General features: G+C 40.6%; 1 protein-coding gene across 1 annotated transcript in view; it reads left to right on the plus strand.

Annotated features, from left to right (window-relative positions):
- CenG1A (Centaurin-gamma-1A) overlaps window positions 1–24,582 on the plus strand; it is a 528,156-nt gene that overhangs the window by 226,331 nt on the left and 277,243 nt on the right. The window contains exon 2 of the mRNA XM_067137775.2: window positions 11,474–11,706. Within this exon, the coding sequence (XP_066993876.2) occupies window positions 11,474–11,706 (233 nt within the window). The remainder of the gene's footprint in view (window positions 1–11,473; window positions 11,707–24,582) is intronic.

Below are 24,582 nucleotides of genomic sequence, written 5' to 3' on the forward strand. Positions count from 1 at the left end.
TACAGTAATGTTCTTCTTCTTCTTCTTCTTCTTCTTGCGTTACGGCCTCTGTAGGACCACGGACAGCTGTTTCATCGATTGCATTTCCTTCTTCTCCTCCCAGAACCTCTTCATCCTTTCTCTTCTTCTCTCCCGCTCTTCTTCCGAGATATTCAGTGTCCTCTTCTCTTGTGTACTCCACTGGTGACTCTCAATCCTTTTCCTGTATCCATCCCTATCATTGATCTCTGGAATATTAGTCGGTATGTACTTGCTTCTCCAATTTTCCTTTTCTTCCACCTTGATCCCCAATTCCGACCAATCTTTCCGGAGTTCAACTACCCACTTGGTTCCTGTCTTTCCTCGTGTCCTCGCTGTTGTTTCTCATACTCTTTTCGTCATTCTATCCATATTCATCCTGATTACATGTCCCGCAAACCTTGCTCTTTTCAGTCTGATTTCTCCTGAGATTGTCCTCATGTTCTGGTATAGTTCTTCCCTGGGTCTCTTCATCCATCTCTCACCTCCTCTCTTAGGCCTAGTATTTTCCTCAATATTTTTCTCTCCTCTTTCTCTAATTGTTCCGCACCATTTCTTCCTAGTGCTATTGTCTCAGCAGCATATAATACAGCATTTCTCACCGTTGCCTTGTAATGTCTAATCTTTGCGTCTGTAGATATATTTTTTTATTGTATATATCTCTGGTCATACAGAAGGCTGATCGCATCTTCTTTATCCTCTCTGTTATTCCCTCATTGCTCCTATTCCTTCCTGTTATAAATTCTCCTAGGTACTTGAATTTGTCCACCTTTTGCACGGTGCCTTCCGGTGTTGTCCAATCCTCAGTGGTATTCATTGTCTTTGTCTTGTTGTAGGCGATCCTCAGTCCTACCCTTCCGGCTATATTGCTTAAGTTGTTGAGTTGTGTCTTTGCATCTTCTTCTGTCTCACTTACTATAGCTATGTCGTCCGCAAAGGCTAGACAATCTACTTGGGCCCTATTGTCCTTTTTGTCCCCAACATGCGTTTTTGGTATTCCCATTGTCTCATTCATTGTTCTCCACTGCCTGATGACTTCATCCAGAGCTATGTTGAACAACATTGGTGATAATCCATCTCCTTGTTTGACACCAGTGTTGATATCAAATTCTTCAGAGAGTACTCCTCTGAATCTCACCCTTGCCTTTGTGTCTGATAGAATTTCCATTATGAGTTCATGTGTAGTGCCATCTAATCCTCACAATTAATGGAAACCAATCCAAGCTCCGGAAGTTCGGCTTCGGTCCCAACTCGAGAACAATCTTCCATTTTTCCACCTTTTATAGCCCGCCTCTTCCTTTACTCCATACGTTCATATCCATATTCATTCTCTGAGATGATGACTTTGATGATGGCATCTTTTAATCTGAATCAACAACCTGGTAATGCTAAAGTATGATAATATGCTGTAATAACACCTTATAGCAATGGTTAGCATTTCGTCGTATTTGTACTGCTACATTCCCTCGGACTCATTTCGATTGTGTGTGTGGGGATGGGACAGAGAGAGACCGTCCCTCTTTCTCCTCGTGAATGGCGATTGAATCATTTATTTTTAAAAGAATAGAAGCACTCAGGTTTGCAGCTCTATTTAACATAACTATAACATCAAAATTACTGTAGATTTTAGTCATTACAGCAGTAAAGCTAATAGTCGGTGATACTTTTAATTAAATGTACCTTTTTATGATGAACAGTGTCTTTTAAGATCTCTTCAACTACTGTTAGTTATAAGAAATGGATGAAGTATGGGGTGGACGAGAAGTCGCCGTACCCATACGTAATAATTGTAATCTTACTTTACACGTCTAGTGTATCTACATGGGCTCCTTGATGCTCATCTTTCCTTAGGCCGTTGTCTCTCAGCTGCAGATTAAGTAAGGACCAACAGGATAGTTGCTCTCATATCCCCCTCCCCACAAACACACATTGTTCTGCTGCATTATGTTCCAGTTCAGTTGTAAACTTGGAGATTTTCTTCGTGCGGAACACATTTCCGTTACGCGAACTGCGATAAATGTCGCATTTATTAATAATCTTGACCATAATGGCCAGTTTTGGGTCCTTATTGACTTAATCACAGTAAATAGAGTGAAGGATAATCCGCCTAGTCATAGTCAATACCATATATTAAGATTTATTTACATTTCACATTTACAATATTTATAGTACATGTTTCGAGAATATGTTCATTCTCTTCTTCAGGTAAATAAGTTAAAATTCGTATATTACAATAAGACCTTATGAAACAGGGGGGGCCACCGCTAAGAAAACTAAAACTGTGACATGTACAATATGACACATAAAAATTGATGAATAGTAGCATTAGGGAGATATCCATGTAGATAGAATGTTGATCACTGAGCAATGTTGCGATGTGACATCAATGTGTGCTTGTTAATCCAATACTCCTTTATCAAAATCAAATTGGATGATATTAAAATACCAAAATATGGTGTAGAACCAAGTTGTCAAGCTGATCCCCTCGGGTAATAGATGTTTATGCTGTCAGGTTGACATGAAATTTATGTAGTCTGTAAGAAGGAGAGGTAAAATAGAGAATGCAAGTGCGTGAGTAAACGTAAACAAAATGAGAATACAGCGCGTACAAATGATGAAAACTTACTGAAGTTGCCAAAATAAGCGGATGCGCAAGGCTGACATGCGACTGCGAAGAGGGATATAAGGGCAACTGAAGTTGTTCGACAATAGCTTGTGGAGTTAAGAGCGTTAGATGAGGCGGAGGGAAGGAGGGGTGGAGAGTACCGCCTACGTGTTGTTACCGTCATGTTCCCCGCTTACGTGCTTTCCCTTATTCTCTTTTTCCCCTCTTTCTAAAATATTGGGTCACTAATTTAAATAACTGATTATCCTCTGCCACGTGTTCATTAAGGCTATTTTCACTATCAAATTTTTCTAACTTCTAAATTTCTAATTTCTCAAGGACATTCGTTTGTTTACTTTATTTAACGGGTGTAATAAAACCATGTCCCGTTCAATATTAGTGAAATAACGATTGTTTTCATACATATGTTCGCACATGGCAGATTATCTGGAATATCTTCTTGCGTTCACATGCTCCTTACAGCGTACCATCATACTTCTTCCCATCTGTCATACATACATTTTTTCGCAGTCTTGACATGCCAGTTTGTATACTCCCGACTTACTAAAAATACTATTGGTGTTAACGCTATTCGAATTGAATAAAATTATTATTATTATTATTATTATTATTATTATTATTATTATTATTATTATTATTATTATTATTATTATTATTATTACGGGGTTACCCGTGGAACGCAGAGATGAAAGAAGCTGCCGGGGTGAATGGGTCTAACTACAATGTCAAGAAATAATTTAAAACTGAAATGGAAGGTTATATTTTTGAAAAGCAACAAGTTAACAAATTCTCACTTAGTGAGATAACAATGACAAAAATAGAAAAATCCAAGATTACAGTACTTTAACTTTCTTGGGCTACAAGCCCCTAGTTTTACAATTTTTGTGTTCCCAGCACAAATGTACACAAGGGCAGAAATCCCTCAATACATGGAGCGCTTGCTCCAACAATACAATCTCAGGCCTCCCAGAGGCACTTTTACAACCCTTGAAAAAGAGCTAACGTGCTCTCAGTTCTCAATTCTACTCAAGGCAACACCAAAAATATCTTACACCTTTTGGCCTTCCATGGCCCAACTTACAAATTGAAACAGGGGTATCTCGTACCCAACCTATAGGGCCTTCGTGTAAAAAAGAATAACAGTTAAATAAATGGCCCGAACACAAAATGAAAGGAGGCGAATGCTTGCGCTCCTAGATATGAATTCTTAAAACCTAAAGGGCACTAGGTCGATGGAACAGGGGCTATTCCCAAAATATGGAGGTGACTCGTATAAGAATAAATTAAGATTTTACGGAAAGGAAGAAAACCAGTTACAAAACGTAGTCACCTCAAACCAATATGAAGGGAAGCTCGAGAGGGTACATCACTCTCTATCCCCGATTTACAGTTAAAGATTTATGAAATTTTTACATGAGCCGAAAGGAGATTTACATTTTAGAGAATTTGGTTACATAGTTTAAGTTTCTAACCTTTCCCTCGGGTTAAACTGCGGAGCTAGCAAAAAAAGTAAGATGTTAGATGGCCATTACCTTGCTGAAGAACAGCTGCCTGATGAAAGAGGCGCCTCCCGCCTCCTGCTTGACTCACACACTTGGTTAGATGACGATCATATGGCCAAGAGACGTGAAAATCCGCAGTTTATAAACCCTAGGGGAAAGTTCGAGACCTTTCATGAATAAACCAGACACACCCTCTCACTTTATTGGTGAATTTTAAAGTTACACTCAAAATCGAGGAAGAAACCTATGATAGGCGGAAAATTAATTACAGAAATTATTGATTGGCTAAATTCAAAACTGGCGGAAAGGAAAGATAAATATTGCCAACCCAAAAATAAGGAACATCAATTAGTAAAAACAACTTATGAATAAAAAACTTCTTCAAATCAAAAGTTCGTCCACTTCGCACCAGGGTGCATGATCATAGTTTATTAGCAGTGACATGTGTTGAAGAAAGTTCAAACTTCTTGATGAAGGCCAAACAAAACAAGTAGAAATTCACACAGTAAAGGAAACTTCACAATAACAAAATTATATCAGATTTTAGTGGTGACATCTTTAGAGTAAAGTTTTAAGTAGGTCTAATTTCAAGTTCACGGTTTCTCCAGTAGAGGAGTTCTTTTAGGGGCAAGATTTAAATGTGCGGCGTAGAGGTGTACCTCCCGGTACAATTATTATTATTATTATTATTATTATTATTATTATTATTATTATTATTATTATTATTATTATTATTATTATTATTTGTTTCAAGTATACGTAGATATTGTGTTTCCTAAACAGTTTAGCCAAGCTGTATGATTGTTTATTAATATAAGTGAATGTAGATAAGTTCTTCTTTTATTTTCTGTCTACAAGTCAAGTCTTAGGTTTATTCATGACCTTACTCTTTATCCTATTGACGTAATGTGTTTATATGGCGATGACAAGATGCCACTATTCATCAATTTTCAATGGGTCATATTGCACATGTCACACTTTTAGTTTTCTTAGCGGGGGCCCCCTATTTCATTAGTTCTTAGTGTAATATACGAATTTTAACCTTTATAGCTGAAGAGGAGAATGAACATACGCTCGAAACATGTACTATATATATATACAATGTAAATAAATTGTAATACGTAGTATTGACTAGGCAGATTATCCATCTCTATACGTACTACAATTGGCACACTCATCACTGAGCAGAACTTTCGAGTGGGTGTCTTATCGCGGGAAAGTATCCAAGAATGTTTACGGCATGCTGCATATCGTCGATCCAAGTCGGCATCTGACAGTTCATTGGTGAACTTTGGTGAAACGGCTTTAGATGCAGGTCGTTTTATCATGTGATCTGTCATTGTTGATCGTGGTATCCAAAGTTTTGCTGTTCGTCCCCTTGTTGACTTAACGGGGGAATGTTCGTTGGAGATCTTTACGCACTTTACATACTTCGAAGCGTGGGGCCATTGTCTGATCCATTTGCGATCTCTCATGCACCCATACACTTGCCACTAAACACTCTTCAACTGAGTATCTGCTGGCATCTGCCATGGTAACACTTGAACTGAACAGACAACCACTCAATACAGCATTGTCTTTTGTGATGTTCTTAGATGTGTTGTGCTCCTGCGCGATCGGTATTGTTGTAAGGCGCGGGAGTATATTATGTCGTAAGAGTACGGTGACTTCTCGCTCACCCTCAGTGGTTCTGTTCTTATGACAACAATTACTTTTTTTTTGTACAAATGGTACAAGCCGGAGAGGAACTTGGCTATCCATTTTCATCGGCATTTCACCAAGCGAGTTGGCTGCGCGGAACAAGTCCTTTAGCTGTAAGCGTTCATCGGGCTATATCAGTTGGAACCTCACCGTCAGCAACCATGAAGATAGTTCACTGTGATTTCCCGTTTACATACAAGGCAGATGTGGAGTTGTACTTAAATAAGATCATGGCCGCTGTCTTCCTAGTCCTACCCCTTTTGTACCCCAGGGTCACCGAAAAACTGAGTTCATGCGACGTTAAGCAGGTAGCAGTCAATATTTCAAGATGGTTTAAAGTGGATGTTCTGGGGTCTTGACAAGAAATACTTAAACTCAAAGCAGTCGAGGTTGATTCAAGCAGAATAGTTTATTCCACGGGTGTTTAAAACCTGGCCGGACTCATCTTCTGTAACATTGTCTCAAATAACTCATTTTTTAAGGCCGTAAAAACTTTCTATAATCTTCAAGTGCGGTAGAACCGCAGGTTCATTCCCTCCCTAGGTCCGCAATATATTTACGATGAGTGACCCATTTTGCTGACTCCTGTTCTAAATTGCTTTACTCGTGGGGGTTTCCCTCTCCTAGTGGAATCCCAAGGTGCTACTTCCGAAGATTTCTCTCACAAGACGATAGTACTTACAGCATGGGTGTTCGATACTGTGCTGAGGTTATGTGCGAATAGTCATTTCACGGCACAGCACTGCCGTAATGGGGCGTGCATGAGTAACTGAAATCGGAGGCGAGGCGACCTGCGGGTCGATATTGGCTCCATTCTCAGCGCTCGCCGGAACATGATGAAGGAAAAAGTATGGTGCCCAGACAGCTTGTCCTAGGAAAACTAATTCATCACCTAGGTTCTCACAGCTACATACAAGTTTTGAGTCCTTCGTGTACGCGTGTGAATAGAAATTAAACCAAGTGTAGGCCTACAGATACACTGAACATGTACTTTACACGCTCAAGTAGTATTCCAGTCTCCAGATCAAAATAATATATTATCGATTTCTTCCGCTGTTCTTTATCTTGGGCAAATATTATTTTTTCTGATTAATCGCCATTGCAAGATTAGGCCTATAAACCAGGTGTTGAACCACGCTGTCAGTTTACACATACCTTGTTTTACAATCCTTTCCAGTTCTCACGGGCGAAGAACTATATGTAGCATATCTGAACTAGATCTCTTTCGGAAACACTTTTCTCCCAAATGCCATTCATCATTTGTAATACGTAATTGCATTCAAAGGTTCCAATTAAGTCGGCGCCCCAATATCAAATAATGTATTTCGCCTGGATCACATTCTGTGGTACTTAACTGTGTAGCACTGTTGATTAGCTACTCGTCCATGTGCTCAAGGTTACAAGATCTGATCTAATGAGGAGGACTGTTAGTAGTTTTACTAGCAAATGGAAGGAAGCTTTTTCAGGGTGAAATTTCTGCACATGATTTTTCAAGATCATACCATGACGCAGTCTTGCCAAAAACCGGTCACTGGTGGCTTTCGCCCTCGTTTTCCCACGAGCCTCTGCCCATAGTACAGGCTGACACTTTGTGAATAATGGCAATTTGTTTCGGTTTCATGCACGAAAGAGAATGTAATTTACCTTACTATTTTTGTAATAATAATAATAATAATAATAATAATAATAATAATAATAATAATAATATAGGCGAAGTTAATCAACCGGTAGGAAAGCAAGCAAAGAAAGGACTCCTAATTTGCAAAGAGCTTAAAAAAATCACATGAAACAGGTACAACAAGAAATCTGTAACAAAAAATGCAAATTTACAACACTACAAAAGTCATCAAACCAGTGGCACTTTATGAATCCGAAACCCTGATAACTGGCGGCAGGTCACATACAGTATATAACATTAAAAGAAAAAGAAAATTCTCAGAAAAATCCTAGATCTAAAATAAGAAAATGGAATTTGAATAAAAGAGAAACCACAGGAAATTTATCGAGTCACAGAAAAATGTCACAAATACAATTAGAAAAAGACGATTAAAGTTCTGCGACCACCTACACAGAATGGATAACAACAGGCTGACAAAGAAAATTCGAAATCTAGCATTATTCCAGGAAAAAAAAACCGCAACAGTTGGTTGGTGGAATTGAACTAAAATCTACAAGGTTTGGTATTATCGAATAAACCATTCAAGATAGAATACAATTTAGTAGCTTAGTAAGCAAACATAAATTTTCTCTACAAGATGGACAGAAGAACGCGGAAAGGAACTCAGTGAACGAATGAAGAGATACTGGGAAGAAAAGAAACATTGTTCTAAATACGTTCAAACGCGCTCCTTAGTTGGGCGCAACGAATCATCAATAATAATACTGAGTAGCTCAGACGGTAGAGCGCTGGTCTTCTGAGCTCAAATTAGCGGGTTCGATCCCAGCTCAGCCGGTTGTATTCGAAGGTGCTAAAATGCGTCAGCCTCGTATTAGTAGATGTACTGGCACATAAAGGAACTCTTGCGGAACAAAATTCCGGCACCTCGGCGTCTCCGAAAAACGTAAAAGTAGTTAGTGGGACGTGAAACCAATGTCACGTTATTACTGATGATGATGCTTGTTGTTTAAAGGGGCCTAACATCTAAGGTCATCGGTCCATATTATTATTATTATAAGACCTGTCTGTGTCGGTGCAACGTAAAAAAACCCACTAGCTTTGAATCAGATTCGAAAGGTCAGCGTAGGAATTAAGATCCAGGGCGAAAACATTGATATGCTGAGGTAGGTATGCTGATGATCGAAGATGATAAATTTGATACGCTGATGACATACCAACAGTAACACGAAGACCTCAAGTTTGTTTTGTCTAGTATGTAAGTACTATTCTCAGTTTAAGAAAATGAATGTCAGTAAAACTGAGGTATCCTCTTTGGCGGAAATTGGATACTTGCAATAAATTTAACATTAACAAACCATGATCTTCAAGACGTTTAAACTTTTATTACCTGGGAAGTATATTTACATCTGCCGGGAGGAGTACTAGTTGAATCTTGTAGGCCAAATAAAAAATAAAAACATTCTTCGTTTACTAACATCCGCCACCTTAAGTACTGAAGTCAGAAAAGGCTCCTTAAAACATACATCTGGAGTGTAGCTTTGTAAGACTGGGAGACGGTGAAGAAATATGAAAAGTACTGGTTTAAAGCTTTCGAGCTGTGGTGCTACAGACTAGTACTCAAAATTAGCTGGACAGAAAAGATGACAAACGAACAAATCCAGATGAAAATACAAAAAACAGAGTCTTTGGAAGATATTGTCCGACGAAGATGCAGCCTAGTAGGATATATACTGAGGCATACAATACTAGGCACGAAGGAAGAAATTGTGAAGAAGACAAAGATCGTCCTTCTACTGCTTTTCTCACATCTCTATGAAGGGATGTAATCACTATTCCGTGTTTCTATGGTGATTAGTAGTGTGGTGTGTAGTCTGAATATGAAAAGGATAGTGTTGAGACGTACACAAAGACCCATTCCACGAGCCAGAAGCGATTAAAATACCCGACCCGGCCGGGAATCGAGTCCAGGGACCATGTCCAACAAATTAAAAAAGATGTTGGCTGCACGAGTTATGAAGATGTGAATCTCAAGATGGAAATACACTGTCGGTAAAAAAAAAAAGTACGCCTGTAAAGACGACATCGATTTTGATCCGATGACGGCGGATGGCACCTGGGGGATAGTAGATGTATTGATAAAGGTTTCGACGTCGTCCGCCAACAGATAGCGGTAGTGACATAGCTGCCAGAGCGCCATCTGCGTGTACTCTTTAATAGGGAATGTTTACCGCCATAAGGCTCAGTGTGATGTAAACGTGTGAAGCAAATAGGCGCCATGCCACGGAGACGCACTCGTGCTTCCTACAGCCAAGTGAGCGAGTTTGACAGGGGTCAAATTGTGGCCTTCCGAGTTGTGGGATGGTCCTTTCTAATTGCCACACAAGTAGGACGTGCTGCGTCAATTGTGCAACGAGGTTGGCTGCAACGGTCACTTGAACATTCTCACACCCGTAGACGTGATTCTGGACGTCCACGCAGCACAGATGTTCGCCAAGATCGTCGTATTGTAAGGGCAGCTGTAACAGACCGTACAGCTACCACAGCACAGATAAGAGGGTTTGTGAGCCCAGAAGTGTCAATACGAACTGTTGCCAAACGGTTACTAGCAGTGGGACTACGGGCACGCACGCCTTTAGCCCGTCTTCCACTCATGCCACAGCATCGACGTGCACGGCTCGACTGGTACCGTCAGAGAATCGCTTGAAAGATTGAATGGCGGGCCGTGATCTTGAGCGATGAAAGCAGATTCTGCCTGCACACAAGTGATGGTCGTTTGCGCGCACGACGTAGACCTGGCGAGCACTGTCTCGTAGAGTGCATTCGCCCCAGACACACTGGCCCCACCCCAGGCCTTATGGTCTGCGGTGCGACAAGCTACAACTCTCGTTCACCTTCGGTGCTTTGTGGACGGAACGCTGACCAGCACTCGGTACGTGCAGAATGTTATAAGGCTTGTTCTTTTGCCTTTCTTGCAACAGGAAGGGGATGTGATGTTCCAAGTGGATAATGCTCGCCCACACACTGCGCGTGAAACTCAACATGCTCTGCAAGACGTTCAGCAACTTCCCTGGCCAGCACGATCTCCGAACTTGTCTGCCATCGAGCACGTGTGGGATATGATGGGACTACAACTGGCATGTGCGACTTTTCAGCCCACAACTCTTGCAGAACTACGTGAACAGGTCGAACAGGTGTGGAATAATGTATCCCAAGACAGTATTCTCGTCGCCATAAGACCTCTCTGTGTCGGTGCGACGTAAAACCACTAGCAAAAAATAAAATAAAAAAAGACATTCACCATCTGTATGATCGAATGGATGCCAGAAACAGTGCCTGCATTGCCACCCGTGGAGGGTACACCACGTACTAGTATGGGTGTTTCAACATGGATCGACACCTGGTACCTGAGTACCGCTTGAGCTATTGATCTGTAAATGGTATCATTTCATGTACTCTATATGCACTGTTTCAAGAATAAATCTTGAGTGAATTGGAAAACTCTAAGAGGGTGTACTATTTTTTCCCCAGCAGTGTACATAGAGAATAGTTACCTTTGCTCCTGCCGCTGCATACCAACCTTCGGGTTGATAACATGATGATGATGATGATGATGATGATGATGATGATGATGATGATGATGACACTACGTCTGCTGTTTATATGCTGACTGTTGTTGCTATAGAAGCTGAATTATGTTTGGACACAATCTTGTAAAGGGAATTTGAAATTACATGTTTTAAATAACTGATTATTGATGTATTGCAGTTGTTATTGTTGTTAAAATGTTTATGTTAAAATTTCACGTTTCAACATATTGTAGGTTATCTTTTCATGATTTTTGCCTGATACTTGAACTCCCTGAGGGATAAATTTGTAGGAAACGGTAATTGAATTCACAGAACATTGGAAAATATTCTCCAGAAGTATTGTCTTGTTACTTTGGACTTCTGGCTGTGTTGTTTGTAGGATACAATAGTTTCATAACGTTGTTCTTTACTTATGTTGCAGACTCGTTCGTCAACAGCCAGGAGTGGACGTTAAGCCGAGGAGTGCCAGATCTCCGTCTGGGAATCGTAGGCTCGCTGTCGTCGGGCAAGTCGGCGCTGGTGCATCGTTACCTTACAGGCTCGTACATGCAGGAGGAGTCACCTGAGGGCGGCCGCTTCAAGAAGGAGATCCTGGTGGACGGCCAGAGTTACTTGCTGCTCATCCGGGATGAAGGCGGTCCACCCGAACTGCAGGTTTGTCTTCTTGGTAACCTTATAATATACGACTGTAGTTCCTGAAATATACAGTTTAATTACTTAAATGTGAGTAAAAATGTTATTACTATTGAATTTCCTAAGCCTGCTTTTAAACTGCAATATTAGCTCCTGGCATAGGGATTGTTAAAATTCACCTGTCTTAAGAAACACTATTAGCATTCTACAGAATTTGTTTTACGGTTATGCACGAGTAAAGACACCGATTACTTTACCGATCGATATTGTCGCCCTTCATTTTGCACGTGCATGTCCGATAAATGGCCGAAAGCTTCTTGTATAACTTCGTTTGGCTATTGTTAGCCTGGTGCAGCCCCTGTCATGTATAGGATACTGCGTGTGAATGTGTTACAGGAGTGTGTTGTGTGTGTTTAGTGGGTTGTATGAATGTATAGGACACTACAAGGAAATAAACCGTTTACAATTAACGTCCCACAATCCGGCTAGGAATCGAACCCGCGGGCCCGAGGACCGAAGGCCAAGACGCCTACTACTCAGCCATGAAGCCTGTCCTTACTCAGTGTAAGACGAGTGTAATTCATAGTATATAAACTTCACATAGCATCGGACGTAATTGCTGCTAGCAAACAGTGCAGTATGGTCAACGTTCGCTGATCTCACGATATATTACGATAACCCTCGTATAATAATAATAATAATAATAATAATAATAATAATAATAATAATAATAATAATAATAATAATAATAATAATAATAATAATGTTTTTACGTGGCTCAGACGGTTGAGGCACTGGCCTTCTGACCCCAACTTGGCAAGTTCGATCCTGGATCAGTGCTGTGGTATTTGAAGGTGCTCAGATACGTCAGCCTCGTGTCGGTAAATTTACTGGCACGTAAAAGAATTCCTGCGGGGCAAAATTCCGGCGTTTACGAAAACCGTCAATCCTCTTAGAAGCTCGTCACATTTAAGTTCATTACATTTCATTGCGACCATTGTCGAACAAAACGCCCGGACACATGGACTCGATATTTTTTCAAGTGAGCTAGTAAGCTTCAGTATTTTTCACCCTAGAATTAGTCCTTAAAATTTATCCATTAACACAAACGAAAGCGTTTAGAAACCGCTGACCTAAAAGATGCATTTGTTATTTTCTGTACACCCCGAGATTTTGGATGATAAACAGTAATTCTCAGTATTAGACGAGATTCCACAGTGGTGACTTAATATCGGCGGAAACCTATGTATATTATTTTACTGATAACTCTGGTGGTACCTTTGATGCTGGTAGCTGAGCTAGTGAATATTCAAACATTTAAAAGCATACCTTCCCAGATTAATATTTAGGTATTTTAAACTTTAAAAGTGGTGCAAATACGCGTGGTGATGCGCTGTTTAATAGCCCCTGACTAAGGCAGTGTTGAGAGGGATGAGTCACAGTCGTACAGAGAGTGTCGGCTGACCAGGAATACAAAATTTGAACGGAATCGGAGTATAGCATCTCAGAGACTTCCCTTGTTAGAAAATTAGAAAATTTCTAAAACCATATTCAATCTTTAGCTTTATTACTGTGCTACTACAACAGTAACGAAGTAGTCAAGTAGTTCCATTTTCTGCTTACCATGTTGTATGATCGAAATTAGCTTAATACAAAATTTATAGCTGCTTGGAAACTTTAAACATGGAAGTATAGAATTTGTATAGCAAGATGTGAAAACGCTACATATTGATCAGACACTTGACTGTTTATATAAGACCCTGTACAGGGCGTTAGTCTTGTTTATAGAGAATGAGAAGATAATGTATGTATTACTTGTTTGTGGTTTAATTCACCATACATTAAGATCGATAATTTGAGAAGGATCAGCACACACACATCTCACTATGATCCCATTAGTTAAAGCAAACTGTTCATATTCGCACATGGTAGAGTTATTTGTAAGCTGCCTTTGTAAAACTGTACTTTTGTAGAAATTTCAAAGAAAATAAGTGGACCGCAGCGGGGTAAAGTCGGTTAGTCGTTGTTTTTCTGTTCTCAACATGGTAGGTTCGATCTTGGCTGATGCGGATGGCATTTGAGGGTATTCAATTGCGGCAACTTTATGTCGTTGACTTCTGATAAAATTCTGTCACCGCAGCGTCTGTCAAAAGCTATAGCAATTGAAGGGGCGTTAAACAATATTATAAACGAAGCAGAATAACTAGATTATTTACATTTGAATAAAACATGTCGGCTCTTTTCTAAACCAAAATTGAAAAAACGAGTAAAGGCAAAATATTTATTTTAAATTTCATACTTGAACATTGGTAGTAGGCCTACAAAAATAGCAGAGTACATACGCCATTCGGTTCGGTGTTTAAGACGTTAATTATTGCACTGTTACCTAGTTTTATGCATTGATTCCCCTCTTCGTTAGATCCGATCGCGAGGCAGGACACATTAACATAGTTACATGAAAAAGGGCGTTGCTGCATAATTTCATGGTGTCATGTTTTGCGAACGGATGATTTCGCTCGAGTTCAAAATCCTGTGCAAAATGTGATCACTGAACATTAGTACCATACAGTACGCCTGCAGGGAATAGCACCCCTATAACCATGTGCACGTTAGTTTGGCTGCAGCAAACGATATTGGAAGGGGCCGCTGAATCACACTGTTTATTCGTTCAGAAACGCAACTAAGCTCTTATTCGTTAGCTTACCAAAATGTAAGTCGGCAGAGATAAATGCTTTATAAAGGACTTCATTGAATTTACTTCGCTCTGATCCAGGTTTAATTAAAGCTGTAGTTGCAAAAGGCTGGTGTTTTTGTTTCAGATTGATCTTTTCCAATGTATTGTGATTCGTCGCTTGAAGTTGTTATTGAATTTGGTACCTTTGTGCTACAGTATTTCAAACTCTTAGAACTTGTTAATAAGTTAGGAGTTAGTACTGTGCTTCTGTACATAATCTGTATAATACAGTAGGCTGTGCAGTACACTAAACAACTCAGCAGCTTGAATGAGAACTGTAATCAGATTTCAACAAACATTTAATCGCATTGTCTAATAACTGTTTATAAAAATCAATCAGAAGACACAGCTTCCATTCGTTTGTCAAAAACGACCATTCCTTTTTTTTAAATTTTCCGTCGCAGATGAAACAAAATCTCAAATGAACATTTAGTTTTCACGACAATTATTCTTCAAATACTACATGTACTTCACACAACCTAAAAACAGAAAATTGTAAGTTTGTTATTTTTGGCTCAGAATTCATTTGTTTAACTGGTAAATAGTAGGTATAGTGAGGTTTTTCAAGTTAAAATTACTGGGAAAGTCCAGTATCCAAGTAAGAGAACTGTCCTACAGAGTAATACCACAGTCTAATATATACAGTCGCGAAGCTCTGATGATATTTTTCATCCGATGCGACTACAGCTCTCCAAGCGGCGAAGTAGAGGCAACTTGCTAGCAGACAACAGGTAACGAATTACCACTACAGTCTAAAATGGTCATAACTTCTGAACCATTCATGCAAACAATGTCCTGGCAAGGTTATTGTAATCCTTATGAAATAGTGGAGGAGGTCAAATAATTTATTTCGATGAGGAGTTCGAGGATAATATCGAAATTTTTATTTAATCTATATGAATTATTTTTCTTTACCGCGGACTATAATATAAAATCGCTTCTAGAGGGCAACCGGTTCGAAATAGGTGTATACCATCCCGGACTTTTTTGTAGAGGTTTCTATGCTCTACAATTCTTAGCTTACATTTGGGGTCTATCGTTGACAGTTCAGGCAGCGTAAGCCAAGAAAGCAAGCGACCGACCGACATCGAACCTGCCAAGTTGGGCTAAGAAGGCCAGCGCAGCGCTCTACCATGGTCGTCACTTGCTTTCTTGGCTTACGCTGCCTGAACTGTCAACGATAGACCCCAACTGTAAGCGCAAGAATTGTAGAGCATAGAAACCTCTACAAAAAAGTCCGCGACGGTATATACCTATTTCGAACCGGTTGGCCTCTAGAAGCGATTTTATATTATAGTCCGAGGTAAAGAAAAATAATTCCTGTAGATTAAATAAAAATTTCGATATTATCCTCGAACTCCTCATAGAAATAAATTGTTTGACCTCCTCCACTATTTCATAAGGATTACAATAACCTTGTCACGACATTATTTGCATGAATGGTTCAGAAGTTATGACTATTTTTGACTGTAGTGGTAATTCGTTCCCTGTTGTCTGCTAGCAAGTTGCCTCTACCTCGCCGCTAGCGGTGCTAGTGTCGCTCCAGCTATCAAGTGGATGAACCTTTCTCTTATTAGAGCTTCGCGACTGTATATATTAGACTGTGGTAATACGAACGTGTTAAAATACAGAGATTTGTCTACTTGGCAGCGTTGGGTGTTAACTGTGGGTCCCCGGATAACTCCATCAATGTTTTCGCTTTCTTGTGCTTGGCTCCTCTTTCTTCTTTCCTATTTGACTGTCTTTGTTCATCACACGCTCTGTTGGGACCCTAACCATATTAGGTTTGCGAGATCTACTTTCATTTCCCCCCTCTTTCATGGCCTGTCCCTTTTGTGATACCTTCCTTCTTCGAAGGATACGTCATCTTTCTCTTAAAGACCGTTATGATCATTGTTATGAGGGCCTGTAATCGTGTGTAGTTTTGTTCCAAACACTACCACCACTAAGATATGGGTGCTTGACATTAGGAAGTGTTCAGCTTGAGAGAATCCAACGGAATTCTTCTTGCAAATATATATGTTTTTAAAGTCAACGCATTGTGATCTTCCTAAGTCGCTGACTAACTTTTGAAACATATATAAAACTGCATTTAACTCGTAAAATCTGAATATCTGCATTTAACATGAAAATTATGAAAATTAACATTCATTAAATAAAATACACACTCGTCGGACCTTGTACTCACACTTACTTCTTACCTGCTCACTTACACATACGTTATTTGAAGGGCGCCAGCTGCCACTCAGTGCAGCAATAATAGAATGAGACTCTTGACTATCTCTAGGGTGTGGGGTAATAAGCTTACTTTTGACAACATACCATATAAGTTCTGGGAAAAGGAGATTGGCGTTCGGTTTCCCCATTAATTTTGAGGTTAAGATATTTTGCTGTTATTGAAATAAAACTATGCATTCGTTTGATAGAACAAAATAAATAATATATCAAAAAATAGTGAGTCTTGTTGCGATAAAACAGATGAGAATATGAAATTATGACTTTGCAACTGAAAGAAACTAGGCATGAATTTGAATTCTTCTTGACCGGACATTTAACAATTTATACGAAATATTTCCCTCACTGATTCACTTTACTGTACCTTCAACACTTTGAGTGTAATTACGACGTAATCCTTTGATCTGGTGTTTACTGTAGATGTGTCACGCCTAACTTGGTGATACATCCTTGTGACTGCTTCTTCTCCATATCATCTGACTTCTTTGTAAGTCAATATTGTATCCCTCTCTGACTCCATGGTAAGCCCTTGCGTCCGTGTCTTCAACTAAGTGAGCGACCAGCTTTGTCCTCACTCTCTCAATGACCAATGATTAATGGCTCACTGAGTCTTCTCCATCTCTCGTTCACACTCGTTGACTGACCGATTGAGGCCTCTTCATCTAGTAGACTTCTTCACTGTTCAGCTTCCGTTTAACTAATGACTGACGCTACAATATGTATCCACCTTTTATAGACGTTGGTTGACACAGCTACGTAATCTCCAGAAATAACAATGACGTACTCCCACAACGCCTCAAACTGTTGCATGTAATGGTGAAATCCCCTGGGGCGGCTGAGTCTCTGAGCGCATTGCTAAAAGCTCACGATGACGTAGCCATGACGTGGCAATGACTTGGCAGAATCGCCAACAGTATTGCACAATATAACGTCACATCCACATCTGATACATCGAAACTCTCACTGTACACGTATTTAATGCTAATCTACATATACATATATATGCATACACTCAATTACAAATACGCAAGCGACAAGCATTGCATAATGGAATTGAATAATAATTATAACAAAATAATAGTAATCTCACAGATAAAATAATAATAATACGGACATAATAATAATAATAATAATAATAATAATAATAATAATAATAATAATAATATCACAGATGCAATAATAATAATAAAATAGAGATATTACCTTGTAACGGGATTTGAACCGTTACAGCATAGCATACAAAAACCTCCGAATCCAGGAAGATCATCTAACCCGGAAACATATTGTACGGTAACCTTGTCTTCTACGTTTTCGCATTACCTTCTTCAGGATGACTCCTGACTGATGACAAGTGTAAAGTCTCAAGCTTGTACACTAGTTTAAAATTTCCGTTGATTGCATTTTAAAAGTATATTAATAATACAGCTATTTACAGTCGCCTAAGTCAGAATATCGCTTCCAGCTGGTGTGACCTAGGGTTATAGTGTATTGTGTTGGGTCCCAGAGGGCCATTAGAGCTGCTAGCAGTTCCTTGCGGATTCATTTTATATGTTAGTAATTTTGAACGGTTTGACATGAGGCACGTGACACCATGGCGGCTCATAAACTATCGACTGTCGCCGTGCTGCGGGTTATTTGAGAGGATGTGCAAGTCGATGTGTGGCCTGTGTACGTCGTGCGTAGCGGGAGCACATAGGGTGCCCCATTCAAGGTAAATTACACAGTGCCTTTGCCTGAGCAGAAATATTGCTCAGCAGCCAGAGAGCCAGATGTCATTTTCTCTTCGTATTTGTATTTGTCGAGAGTTTCGATTACCAAATATTCCGTTATGAATTCTGACATGACGGGTACACCCGTTAACGTGCATAGAATAGAAACGCATTACTGTGGCTATTGATACAATTCAATCATGATTTTATTAATTTTAAGTTTGCAGGTAGCATTAGCGCATAAAACCAATTTTCCAACGCCTCTACCATACAATTGGCCTCAGTATATGGAATGCCCTCTTGGATCTTCGACCCTTGAATCACGATTTTGGGATAATAATAATATTGCTAGTATATGAGATGTCTTATCACAAGAAAGAATAACGAAGTTTAATGTTGATAGTAAAGAAATCTGATAACGCATTTGGGATTGTGGCTTACGTTTTATTTAGCGTATGGTTTTTAGTCATGTCCGAGGACGTGTTCTGCTCGCCTGGTACAGGTCTTTCTATATGACTCCCATGGGTGACCTGCGCGTCTGGGTGTGAGATGATGATGATGATGATGATGAAGAAGAAGTAGGGAGAGAATAAGACCCAGTGTACCGAGCGAGTAGCTGCGCGGTTTGGGTCACGTAACTGTTAGCTTGCATTCGGGACATAGTGGGTTCGAGCCACACTGTTGCCAGCCCTGAAGATGGTTTTCGGTTGTTTCTCATTTTCACACCAGGCTGTAGCTTAAGGCCACGGTCGCTTCCGTTCCACTCCTAGCTAATTCCTATCCCATCGTCGCCATAAAATTTATCGTGTGTTGATGCGACATAAAGCAAAATTTAAAAAAACAAAAACAAAAAACGGTGTCGGCATGTATCCCACTTCCATCAAATAATACCAAGGAGTCTGCTCAAGGCTTAACGTGCTCATCCGACGGACGAATCACCGTCCGTAGCATCATATGCCGTCGTATTAATACTGCAAAGAGGGTTTGGAGTTGAATCCAGTATTTTGGCACGCATCTAGTGATTAGAAATTGTATGCCACCACGTCTTCTACTCTGCTGGCCAACATTTTGACAGTGAAAATTTCTTCCACCAACAGTACTCGAATCGGTTAACCACGGTGTCAGAGACTTGACGCATTAAACGATCATGGTCACCAGGCGGGCTGCAATTGTGGTGGTTCTGCATATATATAAAGCGAAAGAATTAGAATGTATGTTACATTCGGGATTCGAACACGAAATCCCCATCCCATAGTCGTTCGCAGACGAAGCTTTTTTCAGGCGGCGTCTAAAGGTATTAACACTTCTTCTTGCTATTTATTTTACATCGCACCGACACAGACAGGTCTTATGGCGACGATGGGATAGGAAAGGCCTAGGAATGGGAAGGAAGCGGTCGTGGCCTTAATTAAGGTACAGCCCCAGCATCTGCCTGGTGTGAAAATGGGAAACCACGGAAACCCATCTTCAGGGCTGCCGACAGTGGGATTCGAACCCACTTTCTCCCGGATGCAAGTTCACAGCTGCGCGACTCTAACAGCACGGCCAACTCGCCCGGTAAGGTATTAACAAATGCTGTTGCCCTTTCCAAATTATCAACTTATGAGGTAAATAATCACATTCGCTGGCGCTTTTCCAACCGAAATAATCTATGTCAAAGGACTAAAGGGAAATTGCATGCGGTCACACGTACTACAGATTGGCGTTGCATGTTTCTGTAATCTGCATTAATGTAAAAGAAGGTAAGTAGAGAAATTTCTCTTGGTCGGCACTGCGTTGCAGAATAATAGTAGTAGTAACAGTGGAGATCGATAAAGATCTTTTAAAGTTTGGAATCTCAGAAACAGACTTTTAACTCCGAGCATCACTCAAACACAAACTTAGACAGATTCACCAAGAAGAAATCCCAACTCGACCGAAGCATGTTCATTCGGATGCATGGAAGAAAGCATACTCCGAAAGAATGAAAACCTGGTGGGTCTGCAACAGCTGAGATCTCGCGGTCCTTAGTGGTGCTAACGGATAATAATAATAATAATAATAATAATAATAATAATAATAATAATTTAGTGGGCCCGTGCTGCTCCGCAGCAATTGTTATAGATAGGTCAGGTAACTCGTCTTGATATGCCTTTCGTAATCATATTGTTTTTCCTGCCCTTTTCAGTACTTTTATGGACATTTAATACCGGTACATATTAATTGCTTGATTCGTAATGTAGTTCATAACACTTCTTTCCACACACTATTCACTGTGTCCAAGCTCCAAGATCGTCTGCGATCTCCCCTACCTTGTGTACTGACGTTGAAAGTTAGGACCGCCGACCACAAAAAAGGTCATGTATCCCACGATGAGTGAGGGGAAAATTCCTTATTTTCTGCTGGCTGTGTTTTGCGACTTCAGAGTGTAAACTCATTTTGTCCTGAGCTTCCGGTGTTAAGTGGAAGGGTAGAAGGTGTGATTTGAATGAGGAGAGATTGAGATGTGGTTGTGGCTAAGAGAAGTTTGTGATACCAAACGACCGGTCTAAGTTTCAGCAGAGTAGAGCTGTTTGAGTAACACAGGAAGGAATCTGTCATCCGTAGCCTACTGGCTCACTTTGAGGGCTAAGAGTGACTAACTGGGATGCTTATTTGGCTGGGGTTGCAGTATTTAAATTGGTTTGGATTTGAGCTGGGTAATTGGGTCTTGGGAGCCAGGGTCTCAGCTACTCGGTCCACCGAGAGGGCCTAGCTGTACTGTACTGGTAAGGTCAAGGATTAATATGAGTTCTAGGGTTAATTCGGGATTTGGTTTTTTTTTACTACGATGTGTGCTTGGCTAATAGATTAAGTAAAATGGTCTGGATGAGGGTGTTGTATTGTAGAGGAGTGGGCTGAGATTAACTGGTTTGTTGAGTGAATGTTAGGGGTGTATTGGTGGTGTATAGTAAGGGTGGGGGCTGCTTGAGGTTTTGGGAGCGTAAGTACTGTTCTTGGCGCTTGTGGTGTGCGATAATTGCTGTTTTGATATAGGGGCAGCCTAAAAACGATGCAGCATGTCTGCCGTGACAGCACACTTAGGCTGGTCGCGGGGTACCGGGCAATCAGTGTGTCGATGGTTACCTCCACATCTGTTGCAGCGGGGTGAAGTCTGCAGCTAACTGCAGAGTGGTGTAGTTTAAAGCAATTGAAGCATTGCACTACAAGTGATGTTCTTGTTCGGGGTTTGCGTGGTTGAGAAGAAGCGGTTTTAGTAAATTTTGAGGCTGGTTGAGTGAGTACGGGGAGCCTGGCGTGTAATATTCGCAGGGTCCGTGTGAGTGGTTCATGGGGGTGACCGGGGGCCTGAGATTTATTCCCAGGTTCCGTTTCCGTAGAAATGGTGGCCGACCATTCGGGCGTATTTTCAAACGATTTTGTTTGAGATAGTGCAACATACAATTGACCGTGACTGAATACTGATTCGGGCAAGTAAGTAGACACCCACTTTTCCAAGAGTTTGTCCCTGCGCTTTATTAGTAGTCATACAGAAGGCTAGTCGACTTGATACCTGCCCGCCTGTGCGTGTGTCGACTGTTTTCTCTTAGCAGCATGTAAGTTATTAGGAACGTCCTGCCATCTGTTGAGTATATTTAGAAGCTGAGGAAGGTCAGAGAATCAAAGAGTATCTAGAAGAGAATAGTATTCTTCTATGATCAGATGAAGTGTGTACTCTCTGGCCTGACAGGTAGTAATCAAACATGGCCGCATGCAGTCACATTACTAGGGATGAAAATCACATATATCAGAATATTAATGGAAGTGTTAATCGCTTAACAGCCCGCTAATTACAGAGTGTATTGCGGCCGAGCGTAAGCCTTCGCCCGCAATTATTGGAGTGGTCATTTAGTGGTTTGATTTTGGGATTAAAGTTGACTGAACTTAGAGAAGTGTCAGTGTCTGATGATTAACCGGCAGGTAATTCCGGAGAGAATAAAAAAGGAATGAAACAAATCGGTCCAGTAGAACAGCCGGACGGACTGGAAAAAGCTGTTTTAGTAAACGTTTTAATTATATAGACTAGAGAACCGGTGCTGCTCCGCAGCATTCGTTGTTCGAGTACTTTTTTCGAACGTTTAATTTTAGGATTTGTATTACCTGTTGTTCGACTCGTTGGCTGAATGGTCAGCGTGCTGGCCTTCTGTTCAGAGGGTCCCGGGTTTGATTCCCGGCCGGGTCGGAGATTTCAACCCTCATTGGTTAATTCCAGTGGCTCGAGGGCTGGGTGTTTGTCCTGTCCCCAACATTCCTACAACTCACACACCACACATAATACTATCCTCCACTACAATAACACGCCGTTAACTATACTTGGCAGGTGCCGCCCACCCTCATCGGAGGGTCTGCCTTACAAGGGCGTTACCCGGCTAGAAATAGCCACACGAAATTATTGTTATTACCTGTTAATTGTGTGTCAAGTGAATAGTTATAGATTTCTTTATTATGACGTGGATTGATATTTTACGAAATATTTTGTAGCTTTAGAGTTATTGTGTGTTTAATTTAAAGTTGTAGATTTAGATGATTTTGTTTCGCGTGGAACTTTGTCCTTATGGCAGCTCATATTGTGTGGGAAGTAGTTGATCCTTTCAAATAAAATAATACAAATAAATAATTGTTTGTAAATACACGTCGCGCTATGGTTATAATGTACACGATTCCTGTCACTGAGACTGTCACCTGTTAGCCTAGGGAACTCGAAAACTGTGAATTCAACACTAATCTCTGTCATTTTAGACATTTCCTCTCTCACCACTTCTGATCCGCATGTCGATGGAGGCTGAACTTGAACTTAAATGACATCCAGAGTCTCACAGTTCATCCCACTGACCCTAAACGTGATTGATTCATCACTAATATTGCTCGTTTGTACACGTCACTCCCTTCCAACTCCCAGTCGTAAGGGTGCTAGGGGTGTCGTACCCCCAAAGTATTTCGCTGCAGATAGTAAGTCATCTGTGTATCAAGCTCCGTTGAAAGCTATGCTGGAACATGCCACATACATACAAAAATAATTTTGGTCACTTTTTTTTTCACCCCTTCTCACCCCGCACGCCGATGGTTGCTGAACTTGGTCTTAAATGCCAACCGGAGTGTCACTATTGATCTCAGGAACCTCGACACTAATGTAGATATTTTTGGTTATTATTACATGATACTCCCTTCCCAATCCACCCACAGTGGTGCTAGGTGTGTATTACTCCCACGGTATTTCTTCTAGATAATATTAAATCATATGTGTACCAAGTTTGATGGGAATTGCAGGTTTTTTATAGTCGCCGTCATTCTTAATTGTTTAGCTTCGCTACGGAATTGTACATTGTATACAGAATTTTACGTTAGGTAGTGTAGACGTTGTATGTATAAAATTGCATAGCTCTTAACGTTACCCTAGAAACGCGGCGGGGAAGTCACCAAACGTATTTTCTTATGTGAAGACTGAATTAGAGAAATTCATTGTAATGGTAGGCTCTCTTGCCTACCATCAGTCACAGTTAAGTTGGGGAGTTTTCATTATAATGGCAGACACTCACTCTCGACCTGCCTCTTTACATTCACACAGAAATACTGTCTTAGCGGTTTTCCCAACTGAAATCAACATAGGTCATTACGATGATCCCAGTAGGAATGTCGCGATTTAAAGCAATGCTGTCATACGAAATACTCGATCAAATGAAAAACCACACATTTTTCACTTTTAACGACCAGTACTACGCTGCCGATCTAACAGTCCAAAGTTCCAGAGCTGGAAGGACCAGGCCGCAGACAGTCGTGAGCCGCGAACATTCTTTAATTTCAGGGGATGGGTGGGGAATGGGAGGGGTGGAGTGTCCCAGGGCAAAATCTATTACCTTTTACTTATCTGTTTAATATGAGTACCCGTTGAGTCTGAAAATCTCAATTCACTACACTGGCGGGGGGGAAGAAACTATCTGACTTGGAGGCAAATTTTCCTCCAAGGCAGAGGATAAACTTCTTCTTCCTGCTAATTTAGACTAAAAGTGAAGAGGAAGAAGTTTTCTTAAGAAACGGTTCCTTTCAGGGTTGAGTTTGAGTTATTTAATTGTGGTGCTATAATTTGCAATAGGCCGAGACTTTAATTCTAGACCAGGTCATAGGTGTGCCTCTGCCATTGTTCCATTAAGTGTGCACACCGCTCATTCCAATTGGCGCGTCAGAGTAGGGATCGAATAGCTG

This window comes from Anabrus simplex, chromosome 1, assembly GCF_040414725.1.
Source record: "Anabrus simplex isolate iqAnaSimp1 chromosome 1, ASM4041472v1, whole genome shotgun sequence".
Taxonomy (NCBI): Eukaryota; Metazoa; Arthropoda; class Insecta; order Orthoptera; family Tettigoniidae; genus Anabrus; species Anabrus simplex.